General features: G+C 38.3%; 1 protein-coding gene and 1 long non-coding RNA gene across 11 annotated transcripts; one reads left to right on the forward strand and one right to left on the reverse strand.

Annotated features, from left to right (window-relative positions):
- Positions 1-489: 489 nt before the first annotated feature.
- Positions 490-1,509, reverse strand: LOC131006323 (uncharacterized). The gene is made up of 2 exons (XR_009095455.1): positions 1,370-1,509; positions 490-766 (listed from the first exon to the last, which is right to left on the reverse strand). It is a non-coding gene; the product is annotated as an uncharacterized LOC131006323 (long non-coding RNA).
- An 8,150-nt stretch (positions 1,510-9,659) lies between these two features.
- On the forward strand, positions 9,660-18,233 carry LOC131006324 (uncharacterized). 10 transcript variants are annotated; one of them, XM_057933532.1, is made up of 7 exons: positions 9,660-10,097; positions 10,195-10,260; positions 11,726-11,801; positions 13,580-15,688; positions 15,786-15,851; positions 17,308-17,394; positions 17,959-18,233. In XM_057933532.1, the coding sequence occupies exon 4, from the start codon at positions 13,581-13,583 to the stop codon at positions 14,745-14,747; it is 1,167 nt and encodes a 388-aa protein (XP_057789515.1). In that variant the 5' UTR covers positions 9,660-10,097; positions 10,195-10,260; positions 11,726-11,801; position 13,580; the 3' UTR covers positions 14,748-15,688; positions 15,786-15,851; positions 17,308-17,394; positions 17,959-18,233. The 10 variants fall into 10 exon arrangements, 9 of the variants coding, with proteins under 9 accessions (XP_057789515.1, XP_057789509.1, XP_057789512.1 ...); XM_057933526.1 differs by having other exon boundaries at positions 17,319-17,394; XM_057933529.1 differs by having other exon boundaries at positions 11,715-11,801; positions 17,319-18,233.
- Positions 18,234-19,735: the final 1,502 nt, after the last annotated feature.

Below are 19,735 nucleotides of genomic sequence, written 5' to 3' on the forward strand. Positions count from 1 at the left end.
AAGACGAGCCTTAAAATAGAGAAGCATGCTTCAACTATATACACCAACAACATATTCAAGGAGTTACAAGAAGAGATATATGCTTCTCAATCCTATTGCAACATGTACAAGATGGAGGATCAAGCCGATGAGAGCATTTATACTGTGCATGACAATGTTGATGGGAAATTTGTGGTGCGACACAGACTGGCTGACAGTTATTCATTTTGCAGCTGCAACCTGTTCGTCAGAAAAGGTATTCTGTGCAAACACATTTTTCTTGCATTTCGCACATTGCAAGTTGATAGAATTCCTGATAAATATATATCAATTCGCTGGAGCAAGTTTAGAATACTGTCAGCCATGGTTCCTGGCCTTGACCTCGGTAGTGCCCTGTCACAGCCCGCCCTAACTAGGGATAGTTAGGCCGAGTGATCCACGACTAGGGATGGGGTTAAAGAAGAAGGGGAAGAAAAGGGGCGTCATTTATAGCCGTAAAACTTACTCATCTTAATTAAACTCGTCATTTTTATTCATTAATACTCAATTGAAAACAGTCTATGAAAGACTGCATAAAAGTTAATTAATATCATTAATCAAGTTATACATCATATGCAACCATTCTCTTAAGACTCAAAGTATGACATAACATACTATAACATCAACAACATCTTGCAGCGGAAAGTAGCTAGACATATGTATGAAGACATATTCTAGACAGGTTAACTATTTATTAACAACCTTGGAGACTCCGCTCATTGCAGCACCATCATCACATCAGCTCAACCTGCACATTTAGAAAACATATGTAGGGCTGAGTACAAAAGCACTCAGTGGGCACGTATGCCTAGGTATAAAAATACATGCTTCAAAACTATAAATTGTCATGCCATCATAATCAGTACAGCAAGGGAGTTTTTCGCTAAAAAGGCCCAAGCTTACTAAGTTCATTTGTGATTCTTAAAGTTCGTCTGATCAGACTAAGTTCTTTTGTAATCTATCATATCTGAAACTGTGTGCCGGAGAGGTGGCCACCTCTCACGGTCACTTGACCGGCCAACCCGCTAGATGACTCACGGTCACTGGTGTACACTAGCCCTGGCAGGATAGCTATCAACTGCTCAGGACCCGAATTCGATTGCATCATTGGCAAAGCCAAAGCAGATAGATATCATACTAAAATTTAAACATTTTATGGCAAGACAACAGTTGTAATATTTTCCAGTTCAAAAATTTGTAACGAAATAACTTGTTCAAAGGTAGCATTAAACTCGTTTGATAGATATATAAAACTGAAATTAACAGTTAAATCATCTCATGCATTCATTCGTATAAGAGGCCTACGACACGTAGGGGATCTCTACATACGTATAGTAAAAGTAATGCCCACCTCGTTGTGTCTCTGTATCAATGAGTAACGTCACTCTCTCCCTCAAGTCGTTACTTCCCAAAAGGACCTTCATCGTTATGAAGAATTGGTGAGAAGTTATAAAAGAAACCTCGATTAATAATCTAATCTCTTTTATGAAACATTAGTATCTCTAATGTTCATCTCTCTTGATTGTTAATCAATATAACAATTATTATCTCTCGTCATTACTCATTAATTATAACATCCTTATGTTATAATTAGCAGTGCTTCAATTAAAAGAAATATTTAACACATCAAAAAGTCCACTTTCTTAGCAGATCTATTCGCTCTCATCTCGTCTAATTAACCGATTAGAAAGTTAAACTTTCCATTAGGCATGTATTTGAGTCACGGGTCAACAAGAATTGACTATGCTCAAATTCTAATTTCACTAAAAATTTCGGCATGACCTATTCATATATAATGTCAGCCACGAGATTTCAACGCGTGAATCTCACTACGTGAACTCGTCTCTCGACTCAAAACTTAACATCTTGACATCTTTTCAACGCAAACCAAACAATTCAAAATCATCAAAACTCTTTATCAGTAAACTATCATTTATACTCGACACCAATTGTTCGAGTGTCAGATACCAACATTTATGTGCGTTAATCATAACTCTCACAACTCACACCATTTAGTCATATCGTATCATCCATCAAAACAAATATAATCAAGTTGTTTTCTAGAAAGTTTTGCTGTTTTTGTGTCATCTTTAAAAATTCATAACAACCAACTCAATCATCATAAACTCTCATACCAATTGATCTCAAAAACTCCATGAAGTGTAGTTCACTCTAAAAATGGTAGTTAACCAAAAAGGTTAAAGGTTTTTGGAGATATTGCTCTTTTAGTGCAGGCTGTCAAAGATTGACAGTCTCTGCCCATTTTGTTTAGGCCATTAGAAACCAAGGCAAACCTTAATAAAATTCCATCAAATTTAATCAGCCAAAACTAAAGGTATCCTTGAAGATTTGGTTAAAATTTCACAAGAGAAAACGTTCATATGATCTGCCAAATAAACAATGAAACTCATACACTTTTACTGTTGGAAAAATATGACAGCAGAACAGGGCATTTTTGAAATAATAAACTGCTCTGTTTCAGAGGTCATAAAAATCGAAATCTTATGTTTTTAGAAAAGTATTGAAGTCTAGTTTTGTTTAAAAAAAACGGTGATGCAAAATCCTTCATGGATTAATAGATATAAACGTTTTTGTAAAGTCTACCAATAGTTGACAGATTCTGTCAAGGATTTTTCAAAATATCTTTAAAATAGCAAACATCATCCAAAAGACATGAAATTTTGCAGCAACGAAATACACATATCATAGATAAACATACTAAAATTTCAGAGCCATCAAGCAATGAAAACTCATCGAAACATAAGCTTGAAACTGCTGTAAAATTTTGACAGAATTCCAGTTTTAATTTCGTTCAACAATTATCATCCATAAATTGTAAATCAATTAGCATGCTCATGTGATATCGTAGAACACATATACGCAATAATATTCATTATGCAACGTCTCAAACTTCACGAATTTAAATAATCATACTCTAAAAACTTATAAAATTTTCGTGCTTGGAAAAATACGAATTTAATATATATCGACTCTAGCATACCCTTAAGCACAAATATCAAGTCAAAACGATCAAACAAAAATCGAAAGACAAGCTAATATGTGAAAAACGGGGCTGCCCTCATGGGTTTCATAGCTACGGTTCGTTCCGTTCTTACTCCCTTCATTAAACATGCTCAACATTTACCCAAGAACAACATACTAAAATTTCACGACGATCCGACGTCGTTTCAAAATAAAGTCGAGAATCGACGTTTTTCGACGTCGACGAAAATCGAAAATAAAACCATCAAAACGTAGGCAAAGATCTTACCTACTTAGATACGTGATCGAAAAGATGATCGGCGCTCGTCTCGGTGCTCAAATCGGAGGTCAAAAGCTCCGTCCAAGCTTAAATGGAAAATGGCGTGTGTAGTGTGTGTTTTAGGTGTTGTGTGTGTGAATATGTGAGTTGTGTGTGTGGTGTGGGCTGATATAGCGTGAGTTAGTGAGGGGAAAGGGGTTTTGGGAGGTTTGGGGGTGGTTAGGGGTAGGGTAGGTTAGATATTTAGGATATTAACCCGTTAGTCGTTAAATATCTCGTCTCGTCTCGTTTTAACAACTAACAACCCATACTCTTTGTTACTCGCCTTCTCAACCTCTACTCACTTTCATTGCACTCGTAATTCTATATAAATATAGAAAACGCAAGCTCGTTCTCAAAATTCTGATAAACGAGCTCGGTTCGTTTATCGAGAAATCCCGATTTACTATTCACTCGTCGTCCAAAAATAAAAACTTTCATTATTGGACTTGTATCGAAAAACTAAGAATATTTCTCGACGACGTGCACGTAAGATTTTGAAAGTCGACAAAAAGACGAAATAGCAGTATTTTACTATTCATCATCAAAAAGTCAAAATTTTCAAAAACGTCTTAACGGACTCAGATCTCACTTCCGAGTTCATCGTTCTCATTCAAATAATTATCTCGAATTATTCAAATACTCAAACTCAAATACGGATATAAAATCCCACATCATTCTCACATCATCGAAAGAACATCTCAACATCTTAAAAAAAATAACAAGAAAACTTCATATAACTCCTCATCTATTTACAAAGTAAATCAAACAAGGGATCTAAACCCTAATTACTCAAACTCAAGCAATTAAACACGTCATCAAAAGCCCGGGTATTACATACCCTCCCCCTTAAAATAAATTTCGTCCCGAAATTTGTACCTCTTGTAAATGTTTCAGGTACTTCTCTCACATCTTATCCTCAAGCTCTCTTTCCACTTCTTTCTAACTATCATATCTCCATTGGACCTTATCCAATGCAATCGACTTATTACTCAATTGCCGAATTTTATGATCTAGCATCATCTGAGGTCTCTCTTCATAACTCAAGTCTGATTCTAAGATCATTTCTTCTTAGTAAACCACATGGTTTGGGTCGAAAATATATATCCTCTCAATTGTGACACGTGAAACACGTTATGCACATTTCCAAAGCTAGGTGGCAAAGCCAACCTATACGCTATTGGACCTATCTTTTGCAATATCTCGTAAGGACTTATAACTCTGGGTCTAAGCTGTCCTTTAACTCCAAATCTATTCATCCCCTTTGAGGGTGAAACCTTCAAGAAAACTTTGTCTCCTATCTCGAAACTTTGTCTCACATCTTATAGGCAAACTCAATTAGTGGCAACACATTCTCCCGATGTACTCCTCTATCAAGGATAGTAGTTCTTATCATATCTTCTATCGTCTGCTATGCTAAAATTCATCCTTGTACCCAACTCTTTCTGTAACTCATCCAAAAACGTGATGTAATAATTTTTTTTTTCTCTCTCAGGTGATCTACACCGGTACTCAATGAAATCTTATAATCTCACGAACGTACAATTGTGCTAACTTATCTGGTCCATACGCGATTAGGATCGGTATGAAATGTGCAGATTTTGTTAGTCGATCTACAATCACCCAAATTGCTGTATTTCCTCTTTGACTTTTGGGTAAAGCTGTCACAAAATCCATCGCTATGTGATCCCATTTCCACTCGGGAATCTCCAACGGTTTTTAACTTCCCATAGGGTCGTTGGTGTAATGCTTTCACTTGCTGACAAGCTAAGCATCGCTCTACAAACGAAGCTATGTCTCATTTCATTCCGTCCCACAAAAATCTATTTTTCACAACCTGATACATCTTTGTGCCTCCTGGGTGGGCGGTGTAAGGCGTGTCATGAGTTTCACTCATGATCGTATTCTTAAGTTCATCATCGCGAGGAATGCATATTCTCCCCTCAAATAAGATAGCATTGTCTGATGCTTTTTGGTAACTCTTGAGATCTCATGCTCTTATCCTTTCTCGTAACTTGTTCATTGTCTCATCTTTCCTTGTGTTTCAATCACCATTTTCCTCAAACTAGGCATCGTCGCAACAATACTCGCTATCGTCCCTGGTGGTTTTATCATCTCTATCCTCATCTTGTCAAAGTCCTTTATAAGCTCATCCTCTCTCGTGAGAAGACATCCTAACTTTGACGAGACCTTTCGGCTCAATGCATCGGCTACTACATTGGCCTTGCCAGGGTGATAATTAATGTCGCAGTTAACATCCTTTACTAATTCGAGCCATCTCCTTTGCCTCATGTTAATATCCTTATGCTCGAAAAAGTATTTCAAAGTTTTGTGGTTCGTGAAAATCTCACATCTAACTCCGTAGAGATGATGTCTCCAAATTTTCAGGGCATGCACAACGGCTGCAAGCTCTAAATCATGCGTTGGATAATTTATCTCGTGGGGTCTAAGTTATCGTTATGCATAGACTGTAACTCTTCCTTCTTGCATCAAAACACATCCTAGCCCATTCTCTAACGCATCTGTGTAGATGGTATACTCTTTATCCATTTCCGGGACTAGCGGCACTGGTGCTGTAGTCAATTTCCTTTAAGCTCTTAAAAACTCTCTTCACACTCCTTTTTCCAATTGTACTTAGCTTCTTTTCTAAGTAATTGTGTCATCGGTCTTGTTATCGTGGAAAATCCTTCAATAAACCTCTGATAGTATCCTGCTAAGCCTAAAAAGCTGCAAATCTCGTTAGGCGTAGTTGGTGATCTCCACTCATGTACAGCTTGTACCTTGGCAGGGTCAACTTTAATTCATTCGGATGAAATAATATGTCCTAGAAAAGTTACTTCGTTCAACCAAAACTCGCACTTGGTGAATTTGGCAAAAACTTCTCAACTCTTAGCGTTTCCAACATCGTTCTCAAATGTTTTGGCGCTCCTGCTCATTCTTCGAATAGATGAGAATATCATCTATGAAAACTAGGACAAATTTATCCGGTTATTGATGGAACACTCGATCATGTGATCCATGAAAACTATTGGTGCCTTCGCCAAACCGAATGGCATAACTATGAACTCATAGTGCTCATACCTCATTTGAAAAGCTGTCTTACGTATATTCTTCTGTCAAAATTTCAACTGGTGGTAATCTGATCTCATGTCAACTTTCGAGAAAAAGCTCGCTCCTCTTAATTGATCAAACAAGTCATCTATCCTCGGTAAAGGATATTTGTTCTTGAGTGTCAATTTATTCAGTTCTCGATAATTTTTTTACCTTCTCAACGTGTCATCCTTCTTTTTGACAAAAAGGACTGGTGCTCCCCACGGGGATACACTAGGTCTAATAAAACCTAACTCAAGCAATTCTTGTAGCTGAATCTTCAGCTCTTGTAGCTCCTTAGGCGCCATTTTATAGGGTGCCTTCGACACTAGTGCTGATCCAGGTTCTAGGTCGATAGTGAACTCCAACTGTCTTGTTGGTGGTAATCCTGGTAAGACCTCGGGAAATACATCTCTATATTCTCTTACCACTGCTACATCCTCAAAGTTTTTTTTTTTTTTTTTTACTTGATTCTCCTTCATCATTCAAGTAAACTAGGTAAGCTTGTGCTCCTTTCTTCTTTACCAATTTCGACGCCTGAAGTGCCGAAACGATTGGAACTCTATTCTTTCTATCAATGCCGTGAAAACATGTCTGTTCCTTCCCAGGTGGTTGGAAAGTTATCTGTCTTTTCTTACAATCAATCGGGCCAAAGTTCTCTGCTAACCATTCCATCCTTAGAATAGTGTCTACGTTCCACATATGCATTAAGTGCAAGGTTCTTGCTTTCATCTTTAGTGATCCTAACTCAAGCTCTAAGTTAGAAATCATGTGAGAAACTGTAGTAGCTCTTCCTACAGGAGTGATTACTCTCAACTCGGGACTAGCTTGTTTTGGTTCGAGTTTGAAGGTAACATGCTTCAACCAATTAAAGAATGCGAGGCTCTTGTATTAAACAGGATTCTAACTGGTGCATCCAATAACTTGCCCATACTACCTTAAAGTCCTGCCTTAAACCGGCACTTAAAACTCAGACATCTCTTCATCAGTATCCATCTTCTGATGAGCGAACGTGTTAGCTCACAGAATTCTCGATTATACTCTACAACCGATTTCTTTCCTTGCATCAAACTTCGATAATCAGCCTCTCGCTGCTTACTGTACTCCTCTGTACATACTTCTCAAGAGTAGTCTTCAATTGTTCTCAAGTGTAGTTTGCCAGTTGCTCAGGTGTTAAAGTCCTCTGACGTGCCTCTCACTAGTCTTATACATAAAAAAAAAATCTACTAGAATAACTCAAAAGTTGTAAGGGTTCAACCATAGAACGACATCAAAACAAATTGTTCAAGAGACTCAAATGAATGACCAGAGGGTAGAATGAAGTAACTACCAGGTCGAACAAAATGACCTAGAGTAAGAACCCATCTGGCTTTTCAACCGAAAGTTGAAACACATGGGTTTATAAACCCAAAACACGTCTACTGAGATTTAGATCATGCGGACTGGCCAGGTCCAACATAATCACTCCCCAGTCACACGGGATATACTATCCCGAACTTGGAAATTCTGTGTCTTCTAAACCCTCAACATACTATACATAACAAAACTTAAGTTCACACCAGCAAGCTAAAAGCTTAAACTCAGGGTCCTATGTTCTAGACTCTTGTTTCGAAAGTTCAATATTTTTCGACTCTCCTCTCATGTTGCGGTGGTGGTGGCGGAGTATTATCCCGCCTATCCTTCACATCACACTCTTGATGACATCTTTGAGGCATTTTTGAAATCACAAAAGGAAAACTCAACTCGACCAACGCTCTAAGCATCCTCGAAACTCAAGTTCAATTTACTAACTCAACTTTAAGGAAACCCTCACGGTCACCTTAACATTCATCTGTAAGGCAATAAGCACTCACGAAATACTAACAAAAAGACCACTCTGGTCAACCTAATATATCCATCAGTAGAATGCCTCTTTTTAGAGGGCTTACATAAAGAGGTTATTTAAACCCTACAAAAACCATAGTATCTATCGTAATGTCCCTTCTAAACCGACACCATTAATAGTACTATGTCTCGGTCTGGACCTCCTACGGTAATTGCTACCAGTTAACTCATCTAGTTGCTACTTTAGCACACTAGGAACATCCATCTATTTAACATCAGTAGGGTACTATATTCGCATGCTTATCTATCATCATGTCAAAATCTCAAGTACCAGTATCTCCTAAGTAAGTTATATACATCGCAATGTAATTGCAACTAATCAAAAACGAGGGTGTACCGCGCATACTCTCAAGATCATCCTCAGCTCTAGCCTACATCGACTTCTCTTCTCATCCTCATCAACTCTAGCCCTCCTCGGCTACTTCTCATCCTCATTATCGTTTATCATTTTATCATCTTTGGTAACTGATACTCAAGGATCGACTCGATATCTACTACACTCTTCTAGAGTCCCTGGTAGAAAACAAGCATCCGGTCAGTAGATCCGCATAGAAAATCTGGGTATCTGTAATAAATCCCATCTCCTGTAGGTCCAATGCTCAAGACGACATGTCCCATCATATTGAGTGGCTTTCTTCCTTGCTCAATCCTACCACTCGATTGGTAGCACGGGGACTAGGTGCACGATGCCATCCAGTCTAGTAACAACCATAAGGCTTTCATCCTTTCATAGTCTATGAACATGTGTTTGAAAATCTGCTAGGGTATCTCTGTACCACATACTGTACGCCTCGTCCTCGTATCCGATCTTTCCTGAGTTCGATCTCACAACAGTCCACTTTCGTGCAGTGCCAATAGTCCTGGCCAACCTATAAGGAGAACTTAAAGGTGACTCTAGGAACTAACTCTACTTGGCTCCAGCAACAGAAATAAACAAAACATAACTTAGCAAAACTCCTATTAAGTAGTATTGTTATCTTAAAACTCAAGCTCAAAACATCTAAATTCTCATCTCGTCCCGTCTTTACTTAGTAGGGAATCTCTCTAAACAATGATATTAGATCCCTTAATCTAAATCATCGTGACTCAGTAAGACAACTCAACAATTCTCTCTCAAAGCCATCTCCAAAGACTATGGCTCATGATACCTCCTCAAGTACCATTAAGGTTGCGTGAGCAAAACTCGCGTCACAAAATAACTCAACATATCGTACAATATCTCATTGCAGCATGCTAATAACTCATCATTAATCATGCTATTATACTCAAGCTCATAACTCAAACTCATAACTGTAACACCCCGCCTATTTATATTAAGTTTAGAATTTAATTTAAACTTAGATTTAAGATGATTCACGCCGGATAAAAGAAAATGAATTTATTTTTAATTCCAACAAAAATGATTTACAAAAAAAAACATTTGTAAATTTAGTTATTAAATTTATATGCATTACATATTTATTTAATTTAACATTTAGCATCTACACGAGTTATTTATTTAAGCGAACACTGAATGATTATTACAGTTTTCATTATATTTTATTTATTTCTTTCCCACTCACACTTTACACTACACTACACTACACGATATATTTTTTTTTTTCCCCACCAATTTCACCCACTCTTCCACTCACACTTATAAGCTGACCCACTCTTCCACCCACACTTATAAACTGATTTCACCTATAAAAGCCTCCATCCTTTAACGCCTATTCATCCCAAAATCAATTCTTCTCATTGAGCTTTCTACTTAATTCAGCTTCCCAATCTTGAGCTTCTTCTCAATCATATTCTACAGCAGCTGGTAAAGAAATTCCTCCTACTTTCATTCTTATTCTCCATTCCTACTTTGACGTTACTTTGACGAAGCTTCTAACTATAATCTGTATTCTTTTCTGCAGAACAATAGAATAATCTCATAATAATTTCATAAAACAAAGGATCGCCTTTTACTCAACCATCGACTGGTAAACCCAAATCTTTCATGGTTATATCAAACACATCGACTGGTAAACCCAAATCTTTCATGGTTATATCAAACACAGCATAAACACCTATTTCACAGACAGTAAATTGGCATACATATATACACAGATAATCATCCTTCATACCAGAGACTTATACGGACTCTTATTAACCGATCGATTAAACAAGAAAATAGAAGAAACAAACAGAATGATACATATGCATATACAGAACAATCTGCATAATTTCTTTATTTTATATTTTTGAATGAAAGAGTCAACTTTCCATTGATTTGAGTGTTGGTGTAGCGTGAGTTCAGTTGGGGCAACGTTTTTGACGGCCATAGGCTGTCCGGAAAGGGGGGAGAGAAGAAGGCGGCGACGCCGCCGCTGTAGACGACTGTGGTCGGCGGCGGTGGTTTCCCTGCTGCTGGCACGCTGTCTGTGAGAGGAGGAGCTACGGCACGGCGGCTCTCCCCGCTGCTGTCGGGCCGAGGAGAGAGAGAGACTCGAGGGAGATGGCAAGGCACGGCGGCAGCCCGTCTCATTTGCTGCCGTTGTCAGCCAGTTTGAGTGAAGGGGGGGGGGAAGTCCAAGCGGACGCCGGAGTTCCAGGAGAGAGAAGCGGCTGCCTCGCCGGAAGGAGGAGCGGCTGCCTCGCCGGTTTGATGAGTGAGGATGAGGGAGAAGGGGGTGGTGGCGTGAACCGCGAGAGAGAGAGGGGGACAGAGCCTTGGGAGAGAGAGGTTGAGATATGTGATAGTGTGTGTGTGCGGCTGATGAGGGAGATAAGAGGATGGAGGTGTTGGGCTAGGGTGAGGGTTGGGCTTTGGGGTTGGGCTTGGTTGGGGAGTGGGCTTGGGTGTTGGGCCGGGGTTTAATTAAGTTTTGGGCTGCGAAATTTTATTATCAGTTGGGCCGATTTTTATGAGTATTTGGGCCGAGAATTTTTAAATGGGCTGGGTTATTTCTTAATTTTGGGCCGAGTCAGTTGGGCCGATTTTCTTTTATTAAGCTGGGCCTCTGATTATTTTAAATCATGGGCTGCCCAAGTATTTATTTAATTGGATTTGTGCAGATTTTATTTAAAGGAGCTACACTATTATAATTAATTAGACTTATTAAGTTTAATTAATTATTTTCAAAGAGAAAATTTTTATAATAATATTTAATTATTATTATAAGCATATTTTAAGTAATTTCTTATTATATGTCAAGCATGACATGAATTTGCATTATATTTTTGCAATAAGAGTATTTAAGATTTAATTGGTTTTATTTATAATTCCAATTATTAAAGAAAGATGAGTAAGAATATTGTTGGTGTTCTTAACTCAAGAGAAATGTTTTCAATTATTTATTCATTAAATTTTGAAAACCCGGCTAAGTGAATCATAGAATATTAAGCACTTCACTATGACTTAAGATTAGATTCAGGAGACCTATTAAGATTATAGATTTCTTGTAGGCTTTGTGGATCGTGAGGACTAGCACTGCTATACCAATTCAGAGTTAAGAATAAACGACAGGCTTTGCCTATTCAGGTGGGCTTATTTTCCAAATGTATGATTTAGCTATTGAGCTTAAATATTTCAATGAAATGAAAACTGTTTATCCAATAAATATTTTTGTGCACTCTGCTCTGTTTAAGGCTCGCATAAGTTAATCGATCGAGGTTCTCTTATGACCTAACACGTTGTTTGAGAATTGTGTACACCTATTAGCTGACTCGGTGGGTTGATCTCCATCGGGCACTAATCATGTATGAGGCGTTATAAGGGTGCTCGACGGGATGTGTTCCGGAGCATTGGGTCCCAAATGGGAGCTTGGCTGGGTTACGCCCTCAGTCCAAGTAAAGCAGGAGTAATGGATCCGTCGGTGGCTAAAAGGTCCGGGATCACAGCGAGTAACGGAAAGGGAGTGTGACAATTGCGCGCAATATAATAAAATGTTTTAACATGCTTAGAAGTTATTTTTGTTTTAAAACCTTCTAAGTCATGTAAAGTATAATTGGATAAACTGCTCTTATGATTATGAAATATTTATAAAAATGCTAGCCCACTAAGTACATTAGTACTTAGCCCAAAATTTCTTTCAAATGTTTTCAGGTTGATTGGTCGGTGCTGACGGGGCAGAGCTGAGGCTAGGGTTCAACTCCGTATTTTGTCTTCCGCTGTTGCACTAGCTCTTATTTGTCTTTTATTTCTCCAACTTAAGACTTTTATGTTAAATTCTGAATTATGTTTTCTTATCGAGCTTAAACTCTCAACTTCTAGCTCTATGTTATTAACGTTGGTTATCGGAAGCATGAAACCGAACTTGTGATCCTAAGGCTTAGAATGTTGTTGATTGATTAATATCACTTGATTTTTGTCTTTCTTCACTCAAAGGGCGTTCCCCGACTTTTTATCCTATTATTTGAATTCCACAAGGTTCTTTCCTTGTTTATTTCTATGATTTTAGTCGCACCTCGATTATAGTTTATTCCTTCAAGAATTGGGGTTGTGACAGAATGGTATCAGAGCATAAGTTTTCTTTCATGTCTCTGATAACCGTAAGCTTCTAATGTCGAGTCTAGAATAGTACCTCTAGGCTTCTAAGAAATTTCGTAGCCCTCAGCTCGCCGTCACACTGCCGCAACAAAAGGTACGACTTAAAAATTTCAATGATTTTAAATGCTTTCAAAGTTTTTAAGAAGTGCGCGCTTTCAATGTATGATGTTATATGAATTGCTTATCGCTTTCATATTGTTATTTTGAGCCTTTAACTCATATAACCAATGTATGTATGTATGTCGTGTTTGGGACTATCCGAGCCCTTAACGAATCAATGAATTTATGGTCGAGTTAGATTTCATTAATCTTTCCGGATTAAGAAAATTTTTATGAAAGGGGCATTTATTATCCATATGTTTAAAGGTTTCAAAAGAAACAAATGATTAAATGAATGAAAAGTTTTATGTTATCGTGTTAGGTCCACTGCCTGTACGATATGAATGATGAATCTCTTACAAATCGTTTGAGTACTACCCAAGGATACTTTAGAAATGTTAGTCGTGAAAGCTCCGCTTGATCGATTTAAGTAAGGAATGATAAGATAGCAACGTTTAACATAGATATGTTACAACGTAGAAGAAATGTCATGAGATTAAGGTTTCACTTAAGTTATTCCACTTAAGTTTAGATTAGTTTCCACGTAGAACTAGTCTTTCACATGGTTACACTATAGAAGCGATATATCTCGTGTATATCTATATATGTATGTATGTATGTATGTATGCCGAATGAGTCTCTTTGTCTGCTGATTCTCGTCCGTCAATCAGAATGGAAGGTGCACCAAGAGGACGTGGTAGAGGGCGCGGACGTGGCCGTGGGCGCGGTAGGGGATTTGTACCCGAAGAGCCTATTCCACAAGTAGCACCAAATCGCACAGCCGAGGAAAAGTTTCGCAAAGAAAAACCCCCAACGTTTGATGGATTGGGCGAACCTGCGGATGCCGAGAAATGGGTTAGGGCAATAGAACGGATCTTCAACTACATCCGTTGTGACGATGAGGATAAAGTGGCATGCGCAACTTATCAGTTGGTGGACGAAGCTGACTTTTGGTGGGAGTCAGTGAGGCGGACTATGACTGACGAACAGTGGGAGAATTTCACATGGGAAGAATTCAAGGCTGAATTGTATGAGAAGTATATACCAGGATGTTACCGACAAAAGAAACAGAACGAGTTTTGGAATTTGAGACAGAAAACGGGAACTGTGACCGAGTATGATAGAGCCTTCAATCAGCTATCAAGATATGCTCCGACGTTGGTGGACAGCGATGAGAAACGCGCAGAGAAGTTCAGAAACGGACTGCGTCACGAGATAGCGATTTCCCTAGCAAGTCAAGGGGGTCTCACCTACGCGCAGACATTGAGCAGAGCCCTCACTATTGAGTCATTGTTGCCAAGGGAGAAAGGAAAATCCCCCGAACAGTTTGGATTTGTACCATCTCAAGATGGTAGTAAGGGAAAGAGAAAATGGAATGAAGGGACTGGTGGAAACATTGGAAATGGGAAGAAACCATGGACGGCAAATCAAAATCAGAATCAACATCAGAACCCACAACCTCAAGCAATAGTTCAAACTCCTTGCCCAAAATGTCAAAAACTCCATCCGGGAGAATGTCTGAAAGGAATGAACGTCTGCTATAACTGCGGAGAGGCCGGGCATTATGTCTCGACATGCCCAAAGAAGGGAGGAGGAGCACCCCAACAACAAAATCCTGGAAACCAACAACGACAAAACCAAGGTCCTAGAGGAAATCAGAACCAACCACGATACGCTAGGGCCTATGCCCTTAACCAACACCGAGCAGCAGGAGATCACGGAAACCTGACAGGTACGATTAATGTTTTCGACATGTCGATTATAGCTCTATTCAATATTGGAGTATCCTATTCTTCCATTTCATATGTTGCTTGTAAGAAATTAGAATTTACGCTATAATCGTCCGTAACAACGATAAAAGTTAGTACAACTGACGATGAAAGACTGCTACTAAGGACGTCACCGCGAACTCAGAGCTCGATATAGGCGCCGAAACATTTTGACATACTTACATGTTATTCCTATGATAGAAATTGACGCAATCCTCGAATTGGTTGACTTACTCAAGTCAGCGCCACGATACTTTTAACAAGAGAAAGATCCCTCTTCAATCTTCAGGAGAGGATGAGACAAGTTTCCACGACATAACGACGTACCAGAGTTTGAGGAAAATTTTCTAGTTTGCTAAACGATGTCGCGCTGTTAGGGAATTAAGTACGTATATGATTTAGTGCCGCACAAGAGTTGAGTGGAATGAAAGTCTAGTATCCAAACTAGATGACCCAGATATGCAATTTCGAGGACGAAATTTTTATAAGGAGGGAGGAATGTAACACCCCGCCTATTTATATTAAGTTTAGAATTTAATTTAAACTTAGATTTAAGATGATTCACGCCGGATAAAAGAAAATGAATTTATTTTTAATTCCAACAAAAATGATTTACAAAAAAACATTTGTAAATTTAGTTATTAAATTTATATGCATTACATATTTATTTAATTTAACATTTAGCATCTACACGAGTTATTTATTTAAGCGAACACTGAATGATTATTACAGTTTTCATTATATTTTATTTATTTCTTTCCCACTCACACTTTACACTACACTACACTACACGATATATTTTTTTTTTTTCCCCACCAATTTCACCCACTCTTCCACTCACACTTATAAGCTGACCCACTCTTCCACCCACACTTATAAACTGATTTCACCTATAAAAGCCTCCATCCTTTAACGCCTATTCATCCCAAAATCAATTCTTCTCATTGAGCTTTCTACTTAATTCAGCTTCCCAATCTTGAGCTTCTTCTCAATCATATTCTACAGCAGCTGGTAAAGAAATTCCTCCTACTTTCATTCTTATTCTCCATTCCTACTTTGACGTTACTTTGACGAAGCTTCTAACTATAATCTGTATTCTTTTCTGCAGAACAATAGAATAATCTCATAATAATTTCATAAAACAAAGGATCGCCTTTTACTCAACCATCGACTGGTAAACCCAAATCTTTCATGGTTATATCAAACACATCGACTGGTAAACCCAAATCTTTCATGGTTATATCAAACACAGCATAAACACCTATTTCACAGACAGTAAATTGGCATACATATATACACAGATAATCATCCTTCATACCAGAGACTTATACGGACTCTTATTAACCGATCGATTAAACAAGAAAATAGAAGAAACAAACAGAATGATACATATGCATATACAGAACAATCTGCATAATTTCTTTATTTTATATTTTTGAATGAAAGAGTCAACTTTCCATTGATTTGAGTGTTGGTGTAGCGTGAGTTCAGTTGGGGCAACGTTTTTGACGGCCATAGGCTGTCCGGAAAGGGGGGAGAGAAGAAGGCGGCGACGCCGCCGCTGTAGACGACTGTGGTCGGCGGCGGTGGTTTCCCTGCTGCTGGCACGCTGTCTGTGAGAGGAGGAGCTACGGCACGGCGGCTCTCCCCGCTGCTGTCGGGCCGAGGAGAGAGAGAGACTCGAGGGAGATGGCAAGGCACGGCGGCAGCCCGTCTCATTTGCTGCCGTTGTCAGCCAGTTTGAGTGAAGGGGGGGGGGGAAAGTCCAAGCGGACGCCGGAGTTCCAGGAGAGAGAAGCGGCTGCCTCGCCGGAAGGAGGAGCGGCTGCCTCGCCGGTTTGATGAGTGAGGATGAGGGAGAAGGGGGTGGTGGCGTGAACCGCGAGAGAGAGAGGGGGACAGAGCCTTGGGAGAGAGAGGTTGAGATATGTGATAGTGTGTGTGTGCGGCTGATGAGGGAGATAAGAGGATGGAGGTGTTGGGCTAGGGTGAGGGTTGGGCTTTGGGGTTGGGCTTGGTTGGGGAGTGGGCTTGGGTGTTGGGCCGGGGTTTAATTAAGTTTTGGGCTGCGAAATTTTATTATCAGTTGGGCCGATTTTTATGAGTATTTGGGCCGAGAATTTTTAAATGGGCTGGGTTATTTCTTAATTTTGGGCCGAGTCAGTTGGGCCGATTTTCTTTTATTAAGCTGGGCCTCTGATTATTTTAAATCATGGGCTGCCCAAGTATTTATTTAATTGGATTTGTGCAGATTTTATTTAAAGGAGCTACACTATTATAATTAATTAGACTTATTAAGTTTAATTAATTATTTTCAAAGAGAAAATTTTTATAATAATATTTAATTATTATTATAAGCATATTTTAAGTAATTTCTTATTATATGTCAAGCATGACATGAATTTGCATTATATTTTTGCAATAAGAGTATTTAAGATTTAATTGGTTTTATTTATAATTCCAATTATTAAAGAAAGATGAGTAAGAATATTGTTGGTGTTCTTAACTCAAGAGAAATGTTTTCAATTATTTATTCATTAAATTTTGAAAACCCGGCTAAGTGAATCATAGAATATTAAGCACTTCACTATGACTTAAGATTAGATTCAGGAGACCTATTAAGATTATAGATTTCTTGTAGGCTTTGTGGATCGTGAGGACTAGCACTGCTATACCAATTCAGAGTTAAGAATAAACGACAGGCTTTGCCTATTCAGGTGGGCTTATTTTCCAAATGTATGATTTAGCTATTGAGCTTAAATATTTCAATGAAATGAAAACTGTTTATCCAATAAATATTTTTGTGCACTCTGCTCTGTTTAAGGCTCGCATAAGTTAATCGATCGAGGTTCTCTTATGACCTAACACGTTGTTTGAGAATTGTGTACACCTATTAGCTGACTCGGTGGGTTGATCTCCATCGGGCACTAATCATGTATGAGGCGTTATAAGGGTGCTCGACGGGATGTGTTCCGGAGCATTGGGTCCCAAATGGGAGCTTGGCTGGGTTACGCCCTCAGTCCAAGTAAAGCAGGAGTAATGGATCCGTCGGTGGCTAAAAGGTCCGGGATCACAGCGAGTAACGGAAAGGGAGTGTGACAATTGCGCGCAATATAATAAAATGTTTTAACATGCTTAGAAGTTATTTTTGTTTTAAAACCTTCTAAGTCATGTAAAGTATAATTGGATAAACTGCTCTTATGATTATGAAATATTTATAAAAATGCTAGCCCACTAAGTACATTAGTACTTAGCCCAAAATTTCTTTCAAATGTTTTCAGGTTGATTGGTCGGTGCTGACGGGGCAGAGCTGAGGCTAGGGTTCAACTCCGTATTTTGTCTTCCGCTGTTGCACTAGCTCTTATTTGTCTTTTATTTCTCCAACTTAAGACTTTTATGTTAAATTCTGAATTATGTTTTCTTATCGAGCTTAAACTCTCAACTTCTAGCTCTATGTTATTAACGTTGGTTATCGGAAGCATGAAACCGAACTTGTGATCCTAAGGCTTAGAATGTTGTTGATTGATTAATATCACTTGATTTTTGTCTTTCTTCACTCAAAGGGCGTTCCCCGACTTTTTATCCTATTATTTGAATTCCACAAGGTTCTTTCCTTGTTTATTTCTATGATTTTAGTCGCACCTCGATTATAGTTTATTCCTTCAAGAATTGGGGTGTGACAGTGAACCCATTTCAATTAAGCTAACATTATCCTCAACTTGAATAATATTGATTCTCCATTCAAATTAGTACGTACATTGAAATTAAATGATATGTTTAAATAAATAAATATTTTCGTATATAGAATTTTTTTAATGAAAAGAGGGAAAACAAAATATTTAAAATTTAAAATTTTTCATAACCGATTTGTTTTAAATTCCTTTTTGATGATTTTTATACCATATTAAAAAACTTGTAACAAACTTAAATTTAATTAAGATGCATATTGAATTTTTATCATGAATCAAATTTGACGATGTTTAGAAAAGAATTAAAAAAAGATAGAAAAAATTAATAGGAAGATAGAGAGAAAAATATTGAAAATTTTGGTGGAGAAGAAAGAGAAAAAAGGGAGGAAAAAATGTAGGGAAAATACTCACTTTTTATATAATGTATAATCAAATTATACATAAATCTAGATTTGATGCACTATGGTATCCAAATACAAAAAATTCATTTCAAGGTTTGAGAATTTCATATGAAATGTATTTCTCAAGAAAATAAAGTTAAAATTGATTAACGAAGCTTCCCTCATATTTCCTCAAAAATGTGGAAAATTTGCATTCCAGTTGACTTAGACTTGACTTGTAAATAGACTCTGCTACAATTATTTTAGATTTGAATATAAATGTCAATTGGTAGGCTTTTTGTTTTCTCACACAATTAGCACTCACAATATGGATACATTTTCCACATTTTTCCTTCTTTCGCTACTCTTATTGTTTTCATGTCTTAGCCTCTCTGCTGCACAGAACATAACTCAAATCAAAAGTGATGAATCCATACTTCTTGCTTTGAAATCCCACATCACTTCAGATCCTCACAATATGTTGAAAAATAATTGGAGCAGTGGAACCTCGTTTTGCACGTGGAGAGGAGTTACTTGTGATTCACGTCGTAGCAGGGTCACTAAATTAAATATCTCTGATATGGGACTCGAAGGAAGTGTTTAGCCCTATTTTGTGATGAATCTCTGGGTATTTACGTCTTATATTGACTTTTATTTTGGTCTCTTTCACTTAAGAGTTGAATGATTTGAGCTTTTGTGCTAATTTTGTGGTCTCAGGATTTTGTGCTCAAATTGATTGATATGTGGACAAAAATAAAGTCAGAATTTAGTTGATTGGTTTGAATAAGAATCGAAGTTTGTCTCGATACGAGTTCGTAGGCGAAAACGGATCCAAAATCCGACTTGAAACGAGGGAGAACAGGCCAAAACAAAACCGCTGCGCATTGCAGTAGACGGCGGGCGCCGTGGGACGGCGGCCGCCGTGCCCATTCTGCGAAAGGCCCTCACGGCGGCGCCGTTACACGGCGGCGGCCGCCTCTGTGCAGATC

Source organism: Salvia miltiorrhiza, chromosome 1 (genome assembly GCF_028751815.1).
Source record: "Salvia miltiorrhiza cultivar Shanhuang (shh) chromosome 1, IMPLAD_Smil_shh, whole genome shotgun sequence".
Taxonomy (NCBI): Eukaryota; Viridiplantae; Streptophyta; class Magnoliopsida; order Lamiales; family Lamiaceae; genus Salvia; species Salvia miltiorrhiza.

Excerpts from the sequence above, each read along its gene's own strand:
- LOC131006324 (XM_057933529.1), top strand. The coding sequence starts at position 13,581 with ATGGAAGGTGCACCAAGAGGACGTGGTAGAGGGCGCGGACGTGGCCGT.